We start from the raw sequence: 22411 nt of genomic DNA, 5'->3' as shown, positions 1-22411 counted from the left end.
ATATGACACCTTTGCCGTATCCTCAATTTTTTCACAAACATAACCACGTCACATAAAGTTACATTTAAAAATAGCTGCTTCACTAGTTTTGAAGCACCAAAAAAATAAAGATTGGAAAAGTAAATAGTACAATATCAGTGTAAATACTGGATAGAAAAAACTCAAAAGAGGCATTTTAAATCAAAGTTCATTAAAATTGTTACAAAAAAGATAAATAAAGATCAACTGTATAAATGTTTTTAAATCAAAAGATAATTTAAATTCTTTTTATTAATGATTACTATTAAGACATTAATTGAAATTTAAATTATTCAGTAGATTATATTCAAAGTTAACCAACACTGTTATAAAAAGGAAGATCAACTGATAAATGAAGATAAACTGTATAAATTTTGTTTAGATTATAAATCTATCTCTATATATTAATCTTACTATTCTTGTATATTATACCATTGATTGGAATTATACAAGAATCAAACAATTAAAGTATGGCAACACTGCAAATACCAAATAACTGAAGGTTATTAGATCCATTCCTGAACTGGTCTGGATTCGTAATTTCTAGGGACGTCCGTAATCGTACTTCCTGGGGACGTCCGATTAAGGTCTCATTACATTCTGACTTAGCGGGACCTGAAACAGACGTCCTGGGGACGTCCGTAATCGTACTTCCTGGGGACGTCTAGATTTGTAATTCCTGGGAACGTCCGATTGAGGTCCCCGTACCTTCGGAATTAATTGGGACCTGAAACCGACGTCCTCAGGATGTCATGTGCTATCTGGGAGCAACTATTAGTTAAAACTAACGAACCATGGCAATAAAAGTATTTATATTTAACACATTTACATTATGGCTGAATGACGAATGTCTATGCTACTTGTAACGTTACAAACGTCACATCTTTGCTATTTTATTTTTAAATAATTATTTTACTGTATTTTCTTTAATATTTCATTAATAATTATCTTCTATTCGTTTTAACTTGCTTTTCCGTTAAAAACTTGTTTGGCGCCCTCTTTTATTATCCTCTATTTCCTATCTCTATTGTCATCTAAAATCTAAATCATCATACGAAACGTACTTCATATATTTATTCTTACTCTGTAGATATTTGTCTTTCAATACGGAACATGGTTGCCCATCTACTCATACTTTGCGCCGTTATGTCAATGAGAGTGACAATTAGTAAAGGAGGGGCAAAATTAATATATTTAAAGAGATGAGCCCATAAGGCCCCATTTATTTCATCAGACCATATTCTCTTGGGGTAAGGATACATTTTATCATATTTTAATTAAATTTCTACATCTAACAGTTTTTCTAATATTTTTTATTAACCTAACCTCGAATGTCAAAGCATGTGTTCTGATATTTTAGTTTTAAATATATCTTTTTAATTTACATATTATATGTACGTTTAGTAATCAAATTTTAACTAGTAATATTCAATCTTAATTCCATTTAATTTATCTGCTACTTTTTGAATACTTTTTGGCAAGGGTACTTTTCTTCTTGATGTCAAACTTATACCCGTTTTGTATTCTAGTTTTTGGGAATAAAACCACTTTTCTCCCTCCGGGAGCTTCAAGCATCCTCAAATCACCGGCGATACAAGAACGAAGAACATGTTATCCAGACTGCAACCACACCACCTAGACTGCAACGACCAACACCTGTAGGCCTGGTGGCCCTGAACACCTACAACACCAGAGCCAGTTGCAGAACCAACAGCAGTACCATTCGACATCAAGAAGTTACCATCCAACCAGATACCAAAAGCCATAAGTATAGTCCAGAAATTGTTAGTTTTTGGCAAGAATTTGAATATATTTGTTAATGCACTTAATAACTCACTTTTTTATTATATTTTTATGAATAATAAATATGATTAGTTAAAAGTATTGTTTGGTTTGCTTTCATTCTAAATTTTCAGAGTTCATATCTAAGATTGGGACAAGACGAACAAACACCCTGAGAGATTGAACTAGGCTGGGGTGAACGATAACTATTTTGGTTGGTTGAGATATTATTTTCGAATGGTGTTTCCATCAGTTAGTTCTGGTAGAGGTAGTTCATCGTCTACTTGTTTCATACTAAATAAAAAACCCATTTAAAGTATTTATTAAAATATGTAAATATTTTTCAGGAACCTACACTAGATAGATTAAAAAGTATTAAATATGCTTTTTGAACTCGAAATATTTTCTAAAATAGAGTAGTGTAGAATCAAACCTACTTTTTTACATGTATAATTATATTAAACATTTTTAAAAGAGAATCACACATTCAAAAAGAAGTAAAAATGTAAGGTCGAGGTAAATCTTTGGTGGAAAAGTCAGTTGCGAACACTGATACTTCTTAAGTAGGCAAATTGGTGTGTTGGCCTTGGTCTAATCTCGTTTTAGAAAATTACGAACAGTATCTGAAGTATTTTGACTTGGTTTTGTTCTTATCTAGGGTGAAACGTAACAGATTACCTACATATATATGTTCTTCAGTGACTTCTAACTTGCTAGAAGTGGGAAAAGTTGTTATCAGTGAATTTCTTTTACTTCGCGAATAGTTTTAGACGAATAGTGGACATAACAGTTACTTACAACATACTACAGTTTTAGATATAAATAGCAGGTGATTATAAAAACATGAATTTAGTATTTACTCATCTCCTTGGCTCAATGAGCAAACAGCAAAAGCAAAAACTTAGTAAGACGAAAACAAGATACTTTCTAGAATTGTCATTTGAACATAGTGTTATTGATACACCTACATAAGATGATAACTTTAAATAAAATATTTTTAAATAAATAATAATTATACTCTTGGTTATAAAAACGTCAGTACCCACAATCATTAGTTAGTTTATTGTTGGTAAAGAAAGTGGGGTGAGCTACCGGTTTCGAGGCTTACATGATTTGCCTCATAATCAAGCCCAGCACAAAGTCTTCGAGAAACGCAAACTACCAGCTAAATCGACAATAAACAAATACTAAAGAACTCAGTAAAAACTACAAGTAAAAAGTAAACAACTATAGAGTAAAGGAATGAGTGATTACCAGACCAAATAATATAATTATATTATTGACTACACTTAGGTCGACAGCGCTGGGACTCGTGTTGCCCGTTGCAGAGTACTGTGCACCGGTATGAGTCAACGGCTCACCCACCAATTGATGCCCAAATAAACCAAGCTTTGTGTATTATATCAGGTACAATCAAGGCCATGCCAACATCTTGGCTCGAGAATATGCCCTTGTCAGGGAGTATAGAAAAATTAACGCCGATCCTGTGCTCCGCTCTCACGTTGGTATTAAGGAAGAGACATAAGTAGGCTTCGTTCAAGAAAAAGCCTCTGGATTCTGCAAGAATACTAATTGAAAGGAATTTTTAAATAACCGACCTGTGGCAAGAAGATTGGGAGAAGAATACTCCGCCTGACCTCCAGAATAGGCCATGTATTACAACCAAGCCAGTGAGTTTCAATCAACCAAGACGAATCTGGACAACACTAAACAGAATTAGAACAAACTGTGGTAGGTGCTCTGACTCACTTTTTAGATGGAGAAAAATACCTTCTCCAAATTGCGATTGCGGTGTGGAAAGACAAACGGTTAAGCATTTGGTGGAGGAATGCCCCATCAGATCGTACAGTGGCCAGGTTCCAAGAAATGTAAAGACTAGATCAAAAACCTGACACGTTAGCTAACAAGAAAACATGCTTTAGCAGTGACCTTGGGCACCAAGTGGTACGAGAATCAGTTCTGATCGCGTATTCGTGTTTAGCAACCCTAAGTACCCCCGTGTACTCTGTTTGCGTCAATAAAGTACCGAAATTACTCGAAATTTCAGAAGATGACGTAATTCTAGATACCAGGTGCTCTTGGTGTCGTTACAATGGCATAATATTCGTTTTCAGCACCCCAAAAACTTTACGTGAAATCTGTTTGCATTAATTTAACGGCGAAATCACTAGAAACTCCAGAATATGATGTGTCTTAGCAGTGACACTGGGCAACAGGTGCTCCGAGGGCCGGTTCTCAGAGCCGTGCGGTACATCTTTTCAATATGATGCAAGTTTTCGAAGTGCCGCCCCTTAAATGTTATTGAAACAGAATTTTTATTTTTATTAAATGAAAGTATGTACACAAAATGAACGAAAACTTCTATTTTAAAAACAAAACATACTTTAAGTTAAATGAAGTATGTACCCTTCTGACTTTAATTTTGACAAACTCGTCAATCACATTGGTGTAGTCCAGTGAAGATAGATAGGTGTAGCAGCTAGTGAGAACTCTATTGAAATAAGTGCTAAATTTTTTAGTTTTGTTTGTCTCATGGAGCTTTTTAAACAACTTTTAGTAATTTTTAATTTTGAATAACTTCTTTCTCTATTAGCTACCGAGACAGGGATAACACTACCAGTGTTAATAAAATTCTTAGTGATACAACTACATTAATGGGTATAAAGAAATTAGCTCATTTTGACACAAATATGTAGTTCAAAACCTCTAAAGGTATCATTTGGGATATATGTATCACGCAATTCTTCTAGAAGATCGTTTGCCTTTTTATCAAATTCTTTTTCTATTGAAAGTATTGAATGAAGATTCATACAATATTTTTTAGTGCATTATCATCTATTTCCCTCAATTTAAAAATATATAAAAATTTAAAATTTTTATTATGAGTTTCTAGAAGCATCTGAGAGATGTGGTCTGGAATAACCCATATATGAGAATGGATAACAAAGTTAGAATTTATAAAACTTGCATCAGAACTGTTATGACCTATGGCAGTGGTTCCCAACCTTTTATGTCTGGCGACCCATCTTCTGATGTTTTTTCATATTCACGATCCATCCCTCGCCCATGATGACAGAAAAAAATAAGGAACATGGTCACTGTACGCTACTCAGCTACTCTGAGAGCCACGCCGAGACCCACTAGGGGGTCGCGACCCACCGGTTGGGAAATGCTGACCTATGGTATTGAATCAAGATAAGGCACCAATAAAACCAAAAGCATGCTACGAACAGCCGAAATGAAGATACTAAGAGCAATAGTAGGGAGGATAAGAAGGGATAGAAAAAGAAACATCATCAGGGAACAATGTGGCGTGCAAGATGTAGTAAGATGGGGTAGGCAAAGGCGAAGAGAATGGTTCAGTCATATTAAAAGAATGGAGGAGCACAGACTACCAAGAATTGCGCTAGAAGGAAAATCTGTTGGCAACCGTCCATCGGGGAGACCACCAAAAAGATGGAGAGATAGCCGGTAGTCTACCTCAAGAAATACTTCAACGTCAGAATTAACAGATCAACAGATCTACATTAAGTATAAGAAGTTTCTAGAAGCAAAAATTGACCAATCAAAGAATTAACGGCAATGTCTAAAATATAGATGAGCAAAATTATTTTAAATTTAGCTTCATCTAGCTCGTCCACAGATTTTTCGTTATCAAATTAACGCTTTTTTCTCCTGGCTCGAATTTCATTTTCAGCTGGAAATTCGGAACTTATATCAAGATTTTCCGCAATTTCATTAAATTTTTATTTGGTCATTTATTAGTCATACTGTCTGTAACTTTTTATTTTTTCTATAGTTTCTGACAACATTTTTAAAAAATCTGACATTTTTTTTATTTTACTGATTATGCCGATGCCGCCCCTCTTGTGATGCCGCCTGATGCGACTGCCTCGCCGCATCATAGCACCGCACGGCCCTGTCGGTTCTAATGGCCTAGTTGTATTCAGCGACCCCAAAAACCCCCAAGTAACAAAGTCTTGCACTTAATATGCTCATTTTGACCTGTTTATGCACTTTTTAATGCATTTTATGCACTTTAAAATGTTATTATGCATTTCGATCCATTTTTCTATGTAGACTTTTTCCTGGCATCATCCTGAACACAATGCAAAAAGTTACAAGTCTCTCGGTGTTGTATTTAAAAATTGATTTATTCCGGTGTTCTTTGTGGTAAACTCCCTGGTCTAATAAAAAAAAAGTGACAGTGTCTTCTTCTTCTTCTTGACTGGCTTTACAACTCGGGGTGAGTCTTCGCCGCATCCACTATGGCCCTCCATCGTCTGCGATCTTGCGCTTCGATTTGCCATTGTTGTACCCCAATCCTAGATAGATCGGTTTCAACATCATCCTTCCATCTTTTCTAGGACGGCCCACTGATCTTCTACCGTCTGGTCTCTCGAAGAACACTGTCTTTAGCACTCTGTCTTCCTCTGATCTTACTACATGACCTGCCCATCTTATCCGATTAGCTTTTATATGTCTGACGATGTTTTCAGTACCATAATGAGTCACCAATTCAGCATTGCGGCGCCTTCTCCACTCTCCTGTCAATTCATCTCTTTGAGGACCAAATATCATTCTGAGGACTTTCCTTTCAAATATCAGCAATTTATTTATTTCTAGCTGATGTAGAGTCCATGTTTCACTCCCATATGTGTCCTTTGGTTGATATTTAAATATTCTCTAAATCTCCGATCCAGAACAATATGGATAGCGCTAATTGAAAGGGAACCAACCACCAAAAGTTGATTTTGAGTAATTAAGGTTACAAAAATAAAAAATGTTTTTTCTTGTAAATTTCAAGATATTAGAGAGTTTTTAAGGTATACTACCTCGTTCGAAAGCTAATATTAGCCACTATTGAGTTTTTTGTTAATAACTTTTTTTGTTTTTTGACAGTGTTTGGTGGTTGGTTCTTTTTCAATTATTTCAGAAAAACTACTTACTGGTGTAAATGGAAACATGAGAATTATATGGTTCTGTTTAGAGATTAAGAGAATCTAGAATGGTTCTTTCTAGAAATTTTACTTCAGGTGTCATAATAATATTAAAAAAAATGAAAATACTTTTTAATCAAGAAACATTTAAACTATAGAAGAATAGAAATAAGAAATACGATATTTGTGGTAAAAATTATTATTTATTTACATTTAAGGCAACAAAAAACTCAAAAATTTCAACCAAAGATTAAACTTAAAAAACTAAAACTCATAGTATAGATAGATATGGTTTTACCTATCTTTAAAAAAATATATATTTGGATACTTTCTCATTCTTATTTTAAGTAATATGTAATAGAAAATCTTAAAAATCATAAAATCAAAAATGTTTAACAAACAAAAAACTATTAATAATCAAGTGTAGGAACGTAATCTTTCTTAATCTCTCTTGCACAAAAAAATATCTGCTTATATTTTCTTATTCTTAAGACATAATAAAAAATTTTAAAAAACCCAAAATCAAAAAATTATAAGCAAGCAACAAATACTTAACTTTTAAAATTAATATTCAAGTATAGGAACGTAAGGTTTGCTAAAATATGTCTTTCATTAAATTTCTTTGGCGTCCAAATCAAATCAGGCAAGGAACCAAATCCTTCAATAGAGAGATATTGCCACCGGCAAATAAAGGATCCTTTATTACAGGATACTTTAATAAAGGACAAATACAGGACGGGTCTAAAAGAGTGGTATTGCAAACGCAGTTAAAGAATCTTTTATTTTGACAAATGACATGAAATATTTTTGTAAATATAAAAATAACCTATAAAATTCCATTTGTTGATAAAAATTGAAATAAGATACTTGAAAAGAGTAAAACGTTAAATTTAATTATTTTGTCATTTAAAGATATTTAGAGAACAACATAATATATCCCATAATACTCATCGTTCAATAATATGGAAGTGCAATTGGAAATACTATTTTACGAGTTTTTAAATACTTTTGCATTATGGGTATATAAAATGGGGAATTTCTGGAGAATATATTATTAGGGAATAGTGGATATCCAGTCCTCAACTACAACTACCTAATGACACAATTGCAGAATATTCAGACAGAAGTTGTGTTTTATAATCAATCACAAATCCCTTCAAGAATTGTTATTGAAAGGACATTTGATATTTTGAAAATATTTGCCATTTTAACATATGTAATGAGATGCAAGTTACCTTTTGTTCAAAGAATAATATCAGCTTGTTCAGTTTTACATAATATTGCAGTAGATAATAGAGAAAACGTTGAAATACTGGCAAATGAGTGTGCTGTTGATATTGATATATTAGAAGCTGTGGCAGTACATTTTCAACCAGGAGCTAATCTAATGCAACTAAATTGTGTGTGTTTGTTTAAAAATATTGTTCGGCATTTAAAGCTAGCTTAAACTAATTTTATTTTTATTGGACTGCAGTTTGTTAATAAATGTATAAATAAATATAAATATTATATTGGTGACTGATTTTAAGTATTTTATGATCATTAGCAGGTTTTAAATAATAAATTATAAATCTATACATGCTATTGGTGTTTTATCTTTTATTGTTTAAAATATGTTCATTACGATCCATTATGGCCCTCTCTGTTCACCTCTAGATAACTAGTTATCAGGAAGTTTATCTGACAGATTAGATACTAATAGATATCTGACAGAGACAAACTTTCCGTTAACTAGTTATCAGTAGCTGAAAAGACAGATACTAAGGATACTGTTATATAAACTTCCCAATAATTAGTTATCTGGAATTGAAAAGACCTCTAATATCTAATCTGTCAGATAAACTTCCCGATAGACAAAAATATAATAGAAGAATTATAGTGTTTAAATTAACAAATACTGATGGCATGAAATGGATCACGAACAAGGAGGTTCTAGGAGGAATGAAGAAAGAATTGGAGATTGTGTTTACCATTAAACGCATAAAACTGCAGTATCTGGGAAACATATAAGAAATCAGCACCGTTACTCCCTGCTGCAGTTCATATTGCAAGGTACAGTCAAAGGTAAGCGAAGACCCAGTACAGGGAGAATATCAATGGAACTGTTTCGAATCGCAGCTAGCAAGGTTATGATTGCTAATATGATTTCCAACATTCGAAACGGATAGGAACCAGAAAAAGAAGATGGATGAAAATGAAAGTGTATTAATACTTGTGATTAAAAACTTTATAGATTCTAATCTATAAAAGACTGAATTTTCAAACATAAATACTTAAACCTTTGTTTTATTTTGTCAACATGTTGTTATATTATATCTGTTGAATTGAACTCTATTTTGAATCTAGAATTTTAACAAATCCTAACATTCATTAAAATTTATCGAAATTACCTCTTATATCTATAATAAATATTTATTTCTATACAAAAATGTAAAATATATTAGTTTAAATGAGTTAATGATATTATATGTCTATGTCTGATTATTGTAATTAGTAACACTTTAAAATTATTTACATAATATTGCTTTTTACAACTTTTTGTAATCACTCAAGATTCAATAAAATGTTCTTTTTTATATTCCTTTGGGGGTCAAAACATCAATAATCTATATCTGAGAATATTACTTAGAGTTCTTTTTAATAAGTAAAACCCAACATACAACTTTAATGATGAAAGTTTAATCAAAATCAAATATCAACTCCACAATACATAAATATTATCAATCCAAAGAAGTGACAAGATAAATTCAAAATACAAGTGAAGTTAGACCTTTCTTCAAATTTTTGACACGTTATGTCAAAATAAAGGCACTTTTATTAAAAGAAGGGTGTCCTCTGTTTTTCCTTAAATACAGGCGGCCTGTATTTTATTAAAGGACAAAAATAAAAGACGCAATACTGCGCATGCTTATATGTCAAAATAAAGGATCTTTTATTACAGGCCGACTTAAAAGACGTTGGCAATAACTCTCTAATGTCATCCTCAAAATTCTCTACGTTTTTAATTTTGTAGAATTGAAGTTCAGCTTTTGAAAGAAATTTGAATAAAACTTAATGTCCGCAATAACATAAAAGGAACCAACCGCCTTGTATGTCGTTTGGTAACAAATACTGTAATAATATATAAAAAGAACCAACCGCCTTGCATGTCGTTTGGTTACAATATTTGCAATATTATAAAAGGAATCAACTGCCTTACAGGTCGTTTGGTTGCATTTATTGTAAATATAAAAAAACCACTGCTTGGCTATTTTTATATTAAAGAAGGCTGTTTTTTCGATGGTTTTTTCCTTTTTTCTACAGATGTCGCTAGAAGCTTCATAGACGTACGGATTTTTTTACATATACATATAAAGTAAATATCTGACTGTCATATGGTGCTCTGAACTCATTTTTTCTCAAATGTCGCTTGGTTCCTTTTCGATTAGGGCTATCCATATATGTATTCCCCATAGATACGATAATATTAAAAGTGTAGGCGCAAAATTTCGGACCAATGATTTTTAAATGATCAATTTAATTTAAAAATAATAAATTATTTATTTTTTTGAATCCTGAGAAAGCTAATAAGTATTTTTGAAAAATTTAAACGCAGAATAAAAGATCACATTATTACCGAGGGCCGAAAGTCCCTGAAAACCTCTATAATGTTTATTTTAATAAGTTACAGGGATGAAAAAAAAAAAAGAAAATTGAGTGTGATTTTTAATTTCAAATATCTCATTCAAAAAAAAATGTTTGTTAATTCTAAGGGATTTTCGATCCTAGGTAATCATGTAATCTTTCATTCTGGGTTTTGAGGATTCAAAAATATTTATTGGCTTTTGAGGATTCGAAAAAATTAATGCATTTAAAAAGCATTGGCTCGAAATTTTGCGCCTACGTTCTTAAATTATTTTTATTTGGTTAATTTGGCTTTTACACTAACTAGAATTAGGAATATCTGGTACAAATAAACCAAATAAATAAAAATATAATGGTTATTATGAAATCAGTTGAGAATGTATTAGCAGTATATTAAATACAATAAGTAAACAAAAATAAATTTATTAAAGAGGGCAAAAATAAATTTGGATGTATACATTCATATAAATAATTGTAGTCTATTATAATAAACCTCGTAATGTTTTTTTCGTCGAAACATGGTTGTATGTTATAGCTGACAATCTTGGTATTCTTATCCTATTAGGATCGTTGAAATCTACATAGTTGAGTCCATATCTCACCCTAAAAATATATATAAAACACTTTATTTTACCTTGAAACCATTTACTGCAAATAAAAATTAGTAAAATTAGTCTTCTTTCGACACTTGTATTACACATAGCCGAATGTCTTTCTGACATATAGTGCAGTCAGTGAAGGTTTTCACCTCCAATTTCGTTAAACCTGCATCGATTTGCATGAAAATTGGTAAGTAGGTAGAGGATACCCCAATAAACAAAAGTGGCATAGTGCTAACTTGCGTTTTTTCCCTGGGGGTATATGCCACTCCTTCTCGGAGGGGAAAATTATTTTATTAAAAATAACTCCACAAATCGACAGAGACGAATTTTAAGCAAAATTTCTTTTAAAAAGATATTAAAATAAATCAATACTTTTTGAGTTATTAACCCGGCATTGGTCGCTAGATAGGTTGTTACGCGAGTGGTCGCGCGTGAGATTTTCTCTCACATATCCAACTTTTGCCTTTCTTTACAAAATTTTCCAAAAAAATAAGGTTTCATCAACGATAAAGACATTTGCTTTAAAAAGACACGACATTCTTTTGTTTTATTATTATTATCTTTATATAAAATGTGACTATTGATACCGCCAATATTTAACATTGAAAAATATATGGTAAGTGACCATCTACAACTAACCCGTAAAACAGAATATAGGATTTTCATATCATCGACCACATCCACGGCGCCTTTTATTACATCATAAAAGGATATTATTTTAGGTTTTAAGGGGAAAAATAAAATTAATTTTTATACACAGTTGGTGACGCCGGTGGTCGCTTGATGAAAGAATCTCTCACATGAAGCGCACTGACTCAACAATATGGTGATACTAAGTAAACTGAGTCACTATCTGAGCGGACGAGTCTATTAGATTGTCGAGGGAGAATAGTTAGGAGACTAGAAGGAACTACAGCGCATATAATTTCCCAGAAAAAAAGTTGTGCGCAATTTTCTGAAACCGTGAGAGAAAATCTCATATAGCGACCACTGGCGGGTTAAAGATCAAAGATTTTAATTTTTCGTGAAAAAATATATATTCAAATATTTCCAAAAGTACAAGTTTTAACAAAAAAAATATTACTAGCAAAAGTGAAGATAATAAAAAATCACATAGATTCCTTACTTGAAAAACCTTTTAGAGTTAATTGAATGTGAGTTATACGTGATTGAATGTATATTTTTTTCGGCTAGTACTCTAATATAAGTGTTCAAGCTTAAATAACGGGAAAACGATGTATTTTATAAAATATACTAAATGAACACTTGTAAAAGTACTCAAGAATCAAGTGAGCTTCAGATGAAGTTGATAGTATCAAAGCTTAGCAAGTTATGATGAAAATAAGTCAAACTTTTTGAATTTTTTAAGAAAAACTCAAAAATAAAACATACGCTATTTGCAAAAAAATTAAAATTTTTAGTAGTCCCTGTAAGACGTTCTTTATTTAGCATAAGTAATAACCCAAAAAAAATTTAACGGGTTTAGAAAGCATATAAAAAAAAAAAAGATATGAAAACAATCATAATTTTCGTAAATTACATTTTTCTCTGATAGTAACTCCAAAAGTAATCAATATACGTAAAAAATGGCAAGAAATAAAATTTTACCGCAGTTTTTTTTAGCAAATAATTTGGTTTTTTTACTATTTTTGTAGGATAAAAAATAAACGATATAAAATCGTTTAAAACATAAATTTTACTGTGAGAACCGTGTAACAAGGGCCCGTTAACCTTCTATCTTAAAAAATAAGGGATATAAAAGATGAAATTTATTACTCATTTATAGCCCTTGAAAGTACCTTTTAAACAGTTTTTGGATGAACCTGATATCATGAAAATTAATGCAGGTATAAAAAAACAATAACATTTTTTTGGAAAAATTTTTGGAGCAATTTAATGCTATCAACTTCTTCGGTAGCTCATTTGATAGATATATCTAAGTACTGTAACAAGTGTATATTAAGTATAATTATGTCATAAAATGCATCGTTTCCCGGTATTTATGCTTGAATACATAGATTTTAGTACTAGCCGACAAAAATAGGTATACATTCAATATAGTATACATTCAATTACCTATAACTCACTTTAAAATATTAAAAGGTTTTTCAAGAAATACATTTATTTGATTTTTTATTAGCTTCAATTTTGATAATAATAACTTGTTTGTAAAATGTTATGGCTTTTGAGTCATTTATGAAAAGCCGCTTTAGAAGATGCATTTTTTTCACTAAAAATTAAATTCTTTGATGTTTAATATCTCAAAACATATTGATTTATTTTTATAACATGATTAACATTTAAACATGAAAAAAATTTACTTAGTATTTGCCCCTCTATTGATTTGTGGGTTTATTTTTGATAAAATAATTTTCACCCCCAGAGGGGTGGCATTAACCCCAGGGTAAAAGCGCTAGTTGGCACCATGTCACTTTTGTTCCTTAAGGTATCCTCTAAAGACTCAGCAATTTTCATGAAAATCGATGGAGGTTCAACAAAATCGGAGGTAATAGCTCATACCCACCTTCAGTATCTGCACTAATAGATTGAAATTTGAAACAAATTATCTTACTATGTATGTATTTTCTCAATCTAAATAATAAATTTTAATTTTTTGTGAAAGTTTTAAAAAATTTATGAATTATTCTCATGTTCATATCTTGATGATGAAGTAAATAAATTTTGCGAACGCTAGATTGAACAAAATTTCTCTTCTAGTGCCCATTAAACTAATGATGATTGTTTTTTTGTTGTATATAACAAAGTAAATACATACATATATGTATATATACGTAGGTGTATATGAATTAAAAAATATATATTAAAGTACTTACGAGTATCCTTTGTCCCACTCAAAATTATCCATTAAACTCCAAAAAGTATACGCTGTTACATTAACATTATCTTCATTAATACTTTTCCATAGTTGTTGTAGACTAGCCTAAAATTATCAATAGCCCAGTAAATGAACGGGAAATTCGGCGATACCGTGTAATTTTCAGGGGCAACTCCGAATTGCATGAAAATTTGGATTTAGTTTCTACTTACCCTCCACTTCAAAGTTGAAATTGTGCCGTTGATTGCTTTTATTTGGGGGGTGACAGTCACCCCTCCTCGGGGGTGAAAAAACATACGTTCAAGATAAGACCGGAAATGGATAAACTGACTGATTTTAAGCAACTTTTGTTCTATAGAGTTTGTTACTTAAGTCAATACTTTTCTAGTTATTTGCCATTGAAAATGTTGATTTTTCGACAAAAAAAACTACGTTTTCAGACGGTTTTTCGCAAATAACTCAAAAAGTAAATATTTTATCGAAAAAAATATCCTTAGCAAAAGTGTAGCTTATAAAAAACCCAAAAAAAATGGTATATCAGTAAAGTCTATCAATCAAATAAAAACAAAGTTGTAGCTCATGAAAAATACGTTTTTATTCGTCTAATTCCTAATCGAATATTTCAAGGTGAAATCACCGAAAAATTAAGCACTTTTCGGGAAAAACCCATTTAAACTTTTTTAAAGTGTTTATAAAAAACTTTGTTTTAATTGTTAACAAAAGTTATATCATTAAAAATAAGCAAGTTACGCTCACAATAAAGTTGGCCCTCTTTTTTTTTGTAAAAAATTATGAAAATCTCGCCGTGTTTAGCTCTCCAAATGAAATTAATCGCTACCGCTTTACAAACAATTTACTTACCTATCTATTTTTTATATGATCTGTCAGTCTCACTGGTTTAAATTGTTTATTTTTGAAAGGGTTATAATTGAGAAAGCTTGAATGGGTCACTAATCACGAGTGTATGCAAATTTTGAACAGCCATATCTTAACCAATTTTTGTCTTACGGAGAAACAAAATGAAACTAGTATATTTATAATAGCAAAACCTACATTTTTTTACTCCCTAACATTTTTCTTATCACTAATAATTTTTAAGTTATTTTGAAAAAAAGAAATTTTTCAAAAATTTTTAGAAATTTTTTTTTACTATAAAACCAAATGTTTTTAAAAATAAGCACTTCAAACCAATCGAACTTACAGATCCTATAAACAATAATACACATACAGTTAAAAGAGATGGTAAAGCCAAACGATTAATTTCATTTAGGGTGCTAAATAGAGGGAGGTTTTCACGATTTTTTTTACCAAAAAAAAGAGGCCAACTGTTTTTTTCAGTGTAACTCGTTTATTTTTGATGCTGTAAATTTTTGTAAAAAACAAATAATAAGCTTTTTTCGATACTTTAAAAACGTTAATAAGGTTTTCCCGAAAAACGCTTCTCTCTTCGGTGATTTTGCGTTGAATTATTCGATTTGGAATTAGACGAATAATAACGTATTTTTCATGAGCTATAACTTTGCTTCTACTCAATTTGTAGACTTTGCTGGTACACCATTTTTTTCGTTTTTTTATAGGCTACACTTTTACTGAAAATATTTTTTCCAATAAAATATTTACTTTTTGAGTTATTTGGAAACGGTCTGAAAACGTAGTTTTTTTGTCGAAAAATCAACATTTTAAATCGCGAATAACTCGAACGTAAAAAACTTTATAGAAAAAAAAGTGCTTAAAATAAGTCAATTTATCCATTTCCGGCCTTATTTTAAACACGCGTTTTTCACCCCCCCCCGATAAGGGGTAAATATCAGCCCCAAGTAAAAGCAACCAACAGTACAATTTCAGCTTTGAAGTGGAGGGTAAGTAGAACCTGAATAAAAATTTTCATGCCATTCGGAGTTGCCCCTGGAAATTACACTCCAAAACGGTCATTTATTGGGCTACAAGTGAAAATTAGATTGAAAGCATGTAATATTTCGTTACTTTGTTTCCGATAACAATAAAATATTTATGTCATATGCTTCTAAGGCTATAACATATTAAAAAAATTACTTAAATCGGACATCAGGTTTAGGAAATACAAGACATTAAAAATTACCCATTTTTTGGGGTGCCCGTTTTCTCTGCCGGTGAGTGTAGTTTTTACTGGAATTACAGTCAAACCCGCCTATTGGAATAGCCTTTGTGTCAAGTAAAAGTATTCCTATAACCGGGATATTCTAATAACCGATCATTGTTTGCTACTATAAATGTTTCGGGACCTCAAATTTTTATTCCTTAAACCGGGATATTCCTTTAAGAGGTATTCTAATAAGCGGGTTCGACTTTACTAGCGAATATCAGTTACAATCGTTACGAGAAGAGACAAATACGATTTGGCGTTTTCGAAGTAGGGTTACAAACGGTAACAAACGGTGCAACTGTTGATTTTTCTGCATCGTTTTTATTGGTTATATTACCATTATTACACTACTGTGTATTATTCACCATGAGTGATAATGTCGAAGATCAGGTTGAGAGCAGAGATATAAGAACTTGGAAAGGACGTTTTTTTAGAAAAGTTCTTACAAAAGGAACAGACCGAGAAGAAAGAAAGTCACTACAATGTTGTGACCAAAGCATGTATAATAAATTAATGCTCGAAGTACAAGATGCGGAACTGTCAGCCCAGAAAACACTAATACTATTTAGAATTGTTAAAGTTGGCAAAATAAAAAAGTTGGCTTCTAGAATTGAACCCATCAAATATTAAGTATGTACCTGCTGAAGACATTTTTGACATAATTGAAGCAGCTCACGTTGCTATTGGTCATGGAAATTGGGACAAGTTGAAGACTGAAACCGCCAGAAAATACGCAAATATAACAATTGGTATGTTCAATAATTTTATATCAATTTGTGAGACCTGCTAATGGAAGAAGAGTAAAACGAAGAGGGGTCTTGTGTCGAAACCTATATATATTGCATTCAGAAAAGATTAGTCGCTGTTAGGTAGAATTTATCGATATGCAATCACAAGAGGATCACGGCTACAAGTTTATTATGGTTTATCAAGATCACTAAACAAAATTTGTTTTGTTGAGACCATTACAAAGTAAGAGGTCGGACGAAGTTTCTTATCAATAATTAACGGATATATTCTTGACTTTTTACATTCATGTATTTTACTTTCCGATAATGTCCGAGTGTTCGGTAATGCAGTTATAAATGCGGTAATGTCATACTGGCCGAAGGCGAAATTAGTTCATGGAAAACCAAGGCACAACCAGAGTCAAGGTTCAGTAGAGCGAGCTAACCAAGACATCGAGAAAATGTTAGCAGTCTGGATGCAAGACAATAACAAGTGGTCAAAGGACTTGCGTTTTTTACGTTAACGATCTTGTCGAGTATTTTACGTTTTGGAGAAATTATTTACAAACAACCAGCAAATTATTTACTGAGTTTTTATTTTATTTACCGTCGGTTAAAACGTTGTTCTGTGGAAGTAAGGCGGTTAAAACGTTGTTTTAGAAATAAAAAATGAAGTACACGTAAAATTACGAAACGTGTTTTCCCTCTAGAGTCCCGAGAAATAAGATTTTTCCCGTGACACATCCCCTCCAGGCCGAAACCAAATTTATTGAGTAGTATTAGTCCTGTCGCCAGGGGGGTACAACGGCCTCCTTAATTCAGATGGACTTACCCAAGTTTTCTTTATATATTTTGACCCGTAGAATACGAATTTTTTGGGTAACAGTTGATCCGGATGTCGATAAGATTGTTATAGACAAAGAACTTGAGGAATTACATAACAGCTATTTCTCGCAAAACAAAACATCTTTTTGTATTTTCTGGGTCATTTTAAGCAACAAATATTCCTACAAGTTTTTTCGTAGAATGCATAGTTTTCTAGATAACCGCGGTTGAACTTTCAAAAAATCGAAAAATCGCAAATTTTGAACCCGAATAACTTTTGATTAAAAAATAAAGTAGCAATTCTGCTTACCGCATTTGAAAGTTTAAGTCAAATTATATCGGTTTTGATTATTTGCATTGCTAAAAATTAATTTTTTTATTGTTAAACAAATCTATAAACACATAGTGTTTCCTGTGCCTAATACATGCGTTTTAACGCATGCTACGTAGAAATTGCCTCGCTTGCACTTGTAGCTACTCTACCTACTCGTTCGATTTTAAATGGGAAATCATTGAAAACACCACTCACATACTAGGTGTTTATAGCTTTGTTTAACAATAAAATAATAAGTTTTTAGCAATGCAAATAATCAAAACCGATGTACTTTGACTTAAACTTTCAAATGCAGTAAGCAGAATTACTACTTTATTTTTTAATCAAAAGTTATTCGGGTTCAAAAATTACAATTTTTCGATTTTTTGAAAGTTCAACCGCAGTTATCTCGAAAACTATGCATTCTACGAAAAAACTTGTAGGAATATTTGTTGCTTAAAATGACCCAAAAAATACAAAAAGATGTTTTGTTTTGCGAGAAATCGCTGTTATGTAATTCCTCAAGTTCTTTGTCTATAACAATCTTATCGACATCCGGATCAACTGTTACCCAAAAAATTCGTATTCTGCGGGTCAAAATATATAAAAAAAACTTGGGTAAGTCCATCTGAATTAAGGAGGCCGTTGTAACCACCCTGGCGACAGGACTATATGGACATCTATAATAATAACCTATATTATGTTTCCTGCAGCCGATTTTGATGATATACATAGTTATAAACAAATGAAGATCAAAAAACGGTAAATTTTCGCTTTTTTCGTCTATTAGCAAAAAGTTAAGCATTTTCATTTTAAACAAATTTGAGAGTAAGAAACACATAAATCGTCTAAAAAATTTCAATATGGCGTTCGCTGAATATGTCTATCCTTATTGGTGGCTTAGAAAATTTCAGAATAAATCATAAATTTTGAGTTTTTATAAATATTCATAACTTATGTAAAAATAACTTAGAACCTTCTTATTACACGAATTGCTGAGACTTCTGGTGCTTAAATTAAATTTTAAATTTCAAAGCAATTGGTCAAATAGTTTAAAAGTTATTTAATTTGTTTATCCCAAATTCATTTTTTTTTGCAACACTATAAGTCACAAAATTATGAGGTTACAGTAAGACTTCTGACAGTTTATGGAAGAAGAACATTTATGCTATTGACTTAATTACAAAAAATGACAAAAAGTAATTTTAAACAGTGTAAAATTATTTTGCAAAACAAGTCGATTTTTTGCTTACTTATAAACAATTAGAATAACTTTTTAACCGTTACCCGTAGAAAAATTATTTTTTCATATTTGGAAAGACTAAATTTTTATACACATTTAGAAAGAAAAACTATTGTCCTAGGACAATTAGGGACGAAGTTAGCCCCTTTTTTGTAATTCGCATGTTCTTGCAAAATAATTTTGCAGTATTTAGAATTATTTTTTGTCATATTTTTTAATTAAATTAAATAGTATAAATCTTCTTCTTTCATAAACTATCCAAAGTATTAGTGTAACTTCATCATTTTCTGACTTGTAGCGTTGCAAAAAAAATTAATTTGGGATAATCAAATTAAATACACTAAAAGGGAAGTTCCCTAGGTTGACTGTATACCATATAGTTAAAAAACTCTAACAAGAAGTAAAACCACTTCTATGTAAATTGGTATATTTATTAAACTTAAAAAAAAAACTTAAAAAATCCCAATGGATTGAAACTTAAAAAATCCCAATGGATTGAATAAAATATGTCCAATTCAGAACGTTTTCAGACCTATCGGTCCATCATCAGTGAATGTGCATACATTGTTCAATCCATTGGGATTTTTTAAGTTTTAATAAATATAACAATTTACATAGAAGTGATTTTACTTCTTGTTAGAGTTTTTTCAAATTAAATACCTTTTAAACTATTTAACCAATTGCTTTGAAATTTAGTTAAAGCTAAGTTAGTTTGCTAAGTTAATTTTTACATAAGTTATGAATATTTATCAAAACTCAAAATTTATGATTTAGTTTGCAATTTTCTAAGCAACCAATAAGGATAGACATATTCAGCGAACGCCATATTGAAATTTTTTATACGATTTATGAGTTTCTCACTCTCAAATTTGTTTAAAATACTTAACTTTCTGGTTATAGACGAAAAAAGTGAAAATTTACCGTTTTTTGATCTTCATTTGTTTATAACTATGTATATCATCAAAATCGGCTGCAGGAATATATAGGTTATTAATATAGATGTCCATACTTCTCAAAAAATTTGGTTTCGGCTTGGAGGGGGTTGTGTCACCAACATAATACTTTTTTCCTTATTTCTCTGAACTACTATTAATTTGGGTAATCACTGACTTGGCTATACTAACATCCACATATCGCTCTTGCGCGTGCAAACGGAGGTAAGTCTGAAAATATACAAATGATAACTTCATAAATGAACACGTTTTAGATCGAAATTTTATTGGGCAAAAGGATTTATCTCTGTTGTTTACGTTTACGAGCAAAACTTATTAGTGGTACCGATGATAACTCATTTTGAAATGTGTTCAAGGAATTTATGTCAAATAGACTCTGTTGACACTACACTATAATGTCGGTCAGTGCCAATGGAGTTAAGTCTATTTGTATTACCATGCGCCAATTTTTCGGAGCTTGCCTAAATCTGCACTAAACACGATGCATCACGTGTTTTCGACTCGCAGCTGAATAACATTGAGTGGCTTATTGGTATTTTGTTTTCATTTGCGTTCTTTACGGTGAGACATGCACATATTGTGAGATTATTGCCTACTACTCGTATTAGAGCTCAAAGTAAATACTGACCAGTCCATTACACCAGAAATTGATACAGCTAGATTTTCTAATTTGGAAGGTGAAAAACGAGAAAACAGGAAAAACAAGAAAATAGCGATTCTCGTTTTTATATTTCTAAAGCTGATATTTCTGAAACTGGTTGTAGCAGATGTCAGTTTTGTTACAATTTAGAAAATAGCAAATATTAATTATGTTTTTGCAGATGCACCTAGTGAACGGATTACTGAGTTCTTTGGAAGCGATATCGACGACAGTGACAAGGATCCAGATTATGAACTTCCTGAATCAGAAGACTCGAATAGTATTCCATTGGTTTCGTTTAAAAATACAATAGATCCAAATCAATTGAATAAAAATAAAAGAGGAAGGAAATCGGTAAAAGGAGATACTAGAGTAATGAGGAAAAAAAGAAAAATGGACAGAAATGCAGGTAAAGAATACGTGACTAAAAAATAAGTTGATGAAAGGCAAAAAATGCAAGGTACTTGGAGATTGCCGAAAAGGATGCGGTAAAAAAGTTGATAACGAGGTACGTAAACAGTTATTTAGTGAATTTTGGGAGTTAAGAGATAATAAAAGGGTTGCTTACTGTTCAAGTCTTATTTTGAGACAGGAAAAAAAGACAATGAAACTTAATTCATCAAAAACAAGAGCCTGTAGCTATCAGTATTACTTCAAGATCGCTGGTGAGCTCGTTGAAGTTTGTAAACAGTGCTTTAAAAAAACATATGATTTGTCGAATAAGTTTATAGAAAATGTTATTACAAAAACTAGCTTTTCCGGTATAACAAAAGAAGATAAAAGAGGAAGCCATATACCTGCGAATAAAATAAGTTCAGACAGAATTGACATGATAAAGCAACATATAGGTCTTATACCTACATACAAAAGTCATTATTGTCGTGAAAAACTGGAGATAGACGTTTTTAACTTCTTTTTATACATTGACCAGAATGTATGATGAATATAAAGCTTGGATCCAACCTCAAAGTCCCGTAAGTAGAAATATATATGAGACTATTTTTCGTACAATGAACATTTCAATAAAAAAATATAGTAAGGATACATGTCAAACTTGTGACAAGTTACATAACACTATAGTGAATGAAAAGAAAGAAGAACAAAAGGAAAAATAAGAAGAGAACTAAATCGGCATCAAGAAGAAGCAGAAGCTGCATATGCAGCAAAAATAAAAGAAAAAAAATTTGTCAAGATGACAAGACCCAGAGAGTTTTTGCTTTTGATTTGCAGCAGTGTTTACCCACGCCCAGCCTAAACACTTCAATAGCTTTTTTTATAAAAGACAACTATGGACGTACAACCTTACAATTCATGATTGTGGTAATAACAAAACTACTTGTTGTATGTGGTATGAAACCATTTCTGGTCGTGGAGCCAATCAAATAGCTTCTTGTTTGTATAAAGAGCTCTTAGAAATCCCACCACAAGTAAAAGAAATATCATTGTATTCGGACACTTGTGGAGGGCAGAATAAAAACTCACATCTCATTGCAATGTTTATGGTCTTAATGGTTAATTCTGGTCTCAATACATTGGATCATAAATTTTTAATTCCAGGACACACAAGAATGAAGTGTGATAGCGACCATTCGATAATTGAAAAAAAAAGAAAAAATATGAAAGCCGAATTGAACATCCAAGAGACTGGTATCAACTTGTTCGACTGTGTGGTAAAAGATATCATTTTAAGATTCAAGAAATGACTAGAAATTATTGTATTGATTTTGCAAGTTTACTAAAGAGTTAATTACAAGTAAGAAAGGTAGATAATGACGGTAACCGCTT

The 22411-nt window shown here is 31.5% G+C and overlaps 1 protein-coding gene across 3 annotated transcripts in view; it reads right to left on the bottom strand.

The window, feature by feature from the left end:
• Positions 1 to 10771: 10771 nt before the first annotated feature.
• The window catches only part of LOC114327593 (myrosinase 1-like), a 99229-nt gene continuing 87589 nt past the window's right edge, over positions 10772 to 22411 (bottom strand). For all 3 annotated transcript variants that reach the window (XM_028276261.2, XM_050646298.1, XM_028276260.2), the window contains 2 exons: positions 13801 to 13907; positions 10772 to 10967 (listed from right to left, as the gene is read on the bottom strand). In XM_028276261.2, the coding sequence (XP_028132062.1) occupies positions 10847 to 10967; positions 13801 to 13907 (228 nt within the window). In that variant the 3' untranslated portion in view covers positions 10772 to 10846. The remainder of the gene's footprint in view (positions 10968 to 13800; positions 13908 to 22411) is intronic.

The sequence above is a fragment of the Diabrotica virgifera genome, chromosome 1 (genome assembly GCF_917563875.1).
Source record: "Diabrotica virgifera virgifera chromosome 1, PGI_DIABVI_V3a".
NCBI lineage: Eukaryota > Metazoa > Arthropoda > Insecta > Coleoptera > Chrysomelidae > Diabrotica > Diabrotica virgifera.
This window is presented reverse-complemented; position numbering and strand designations above follow the sequence as displayed.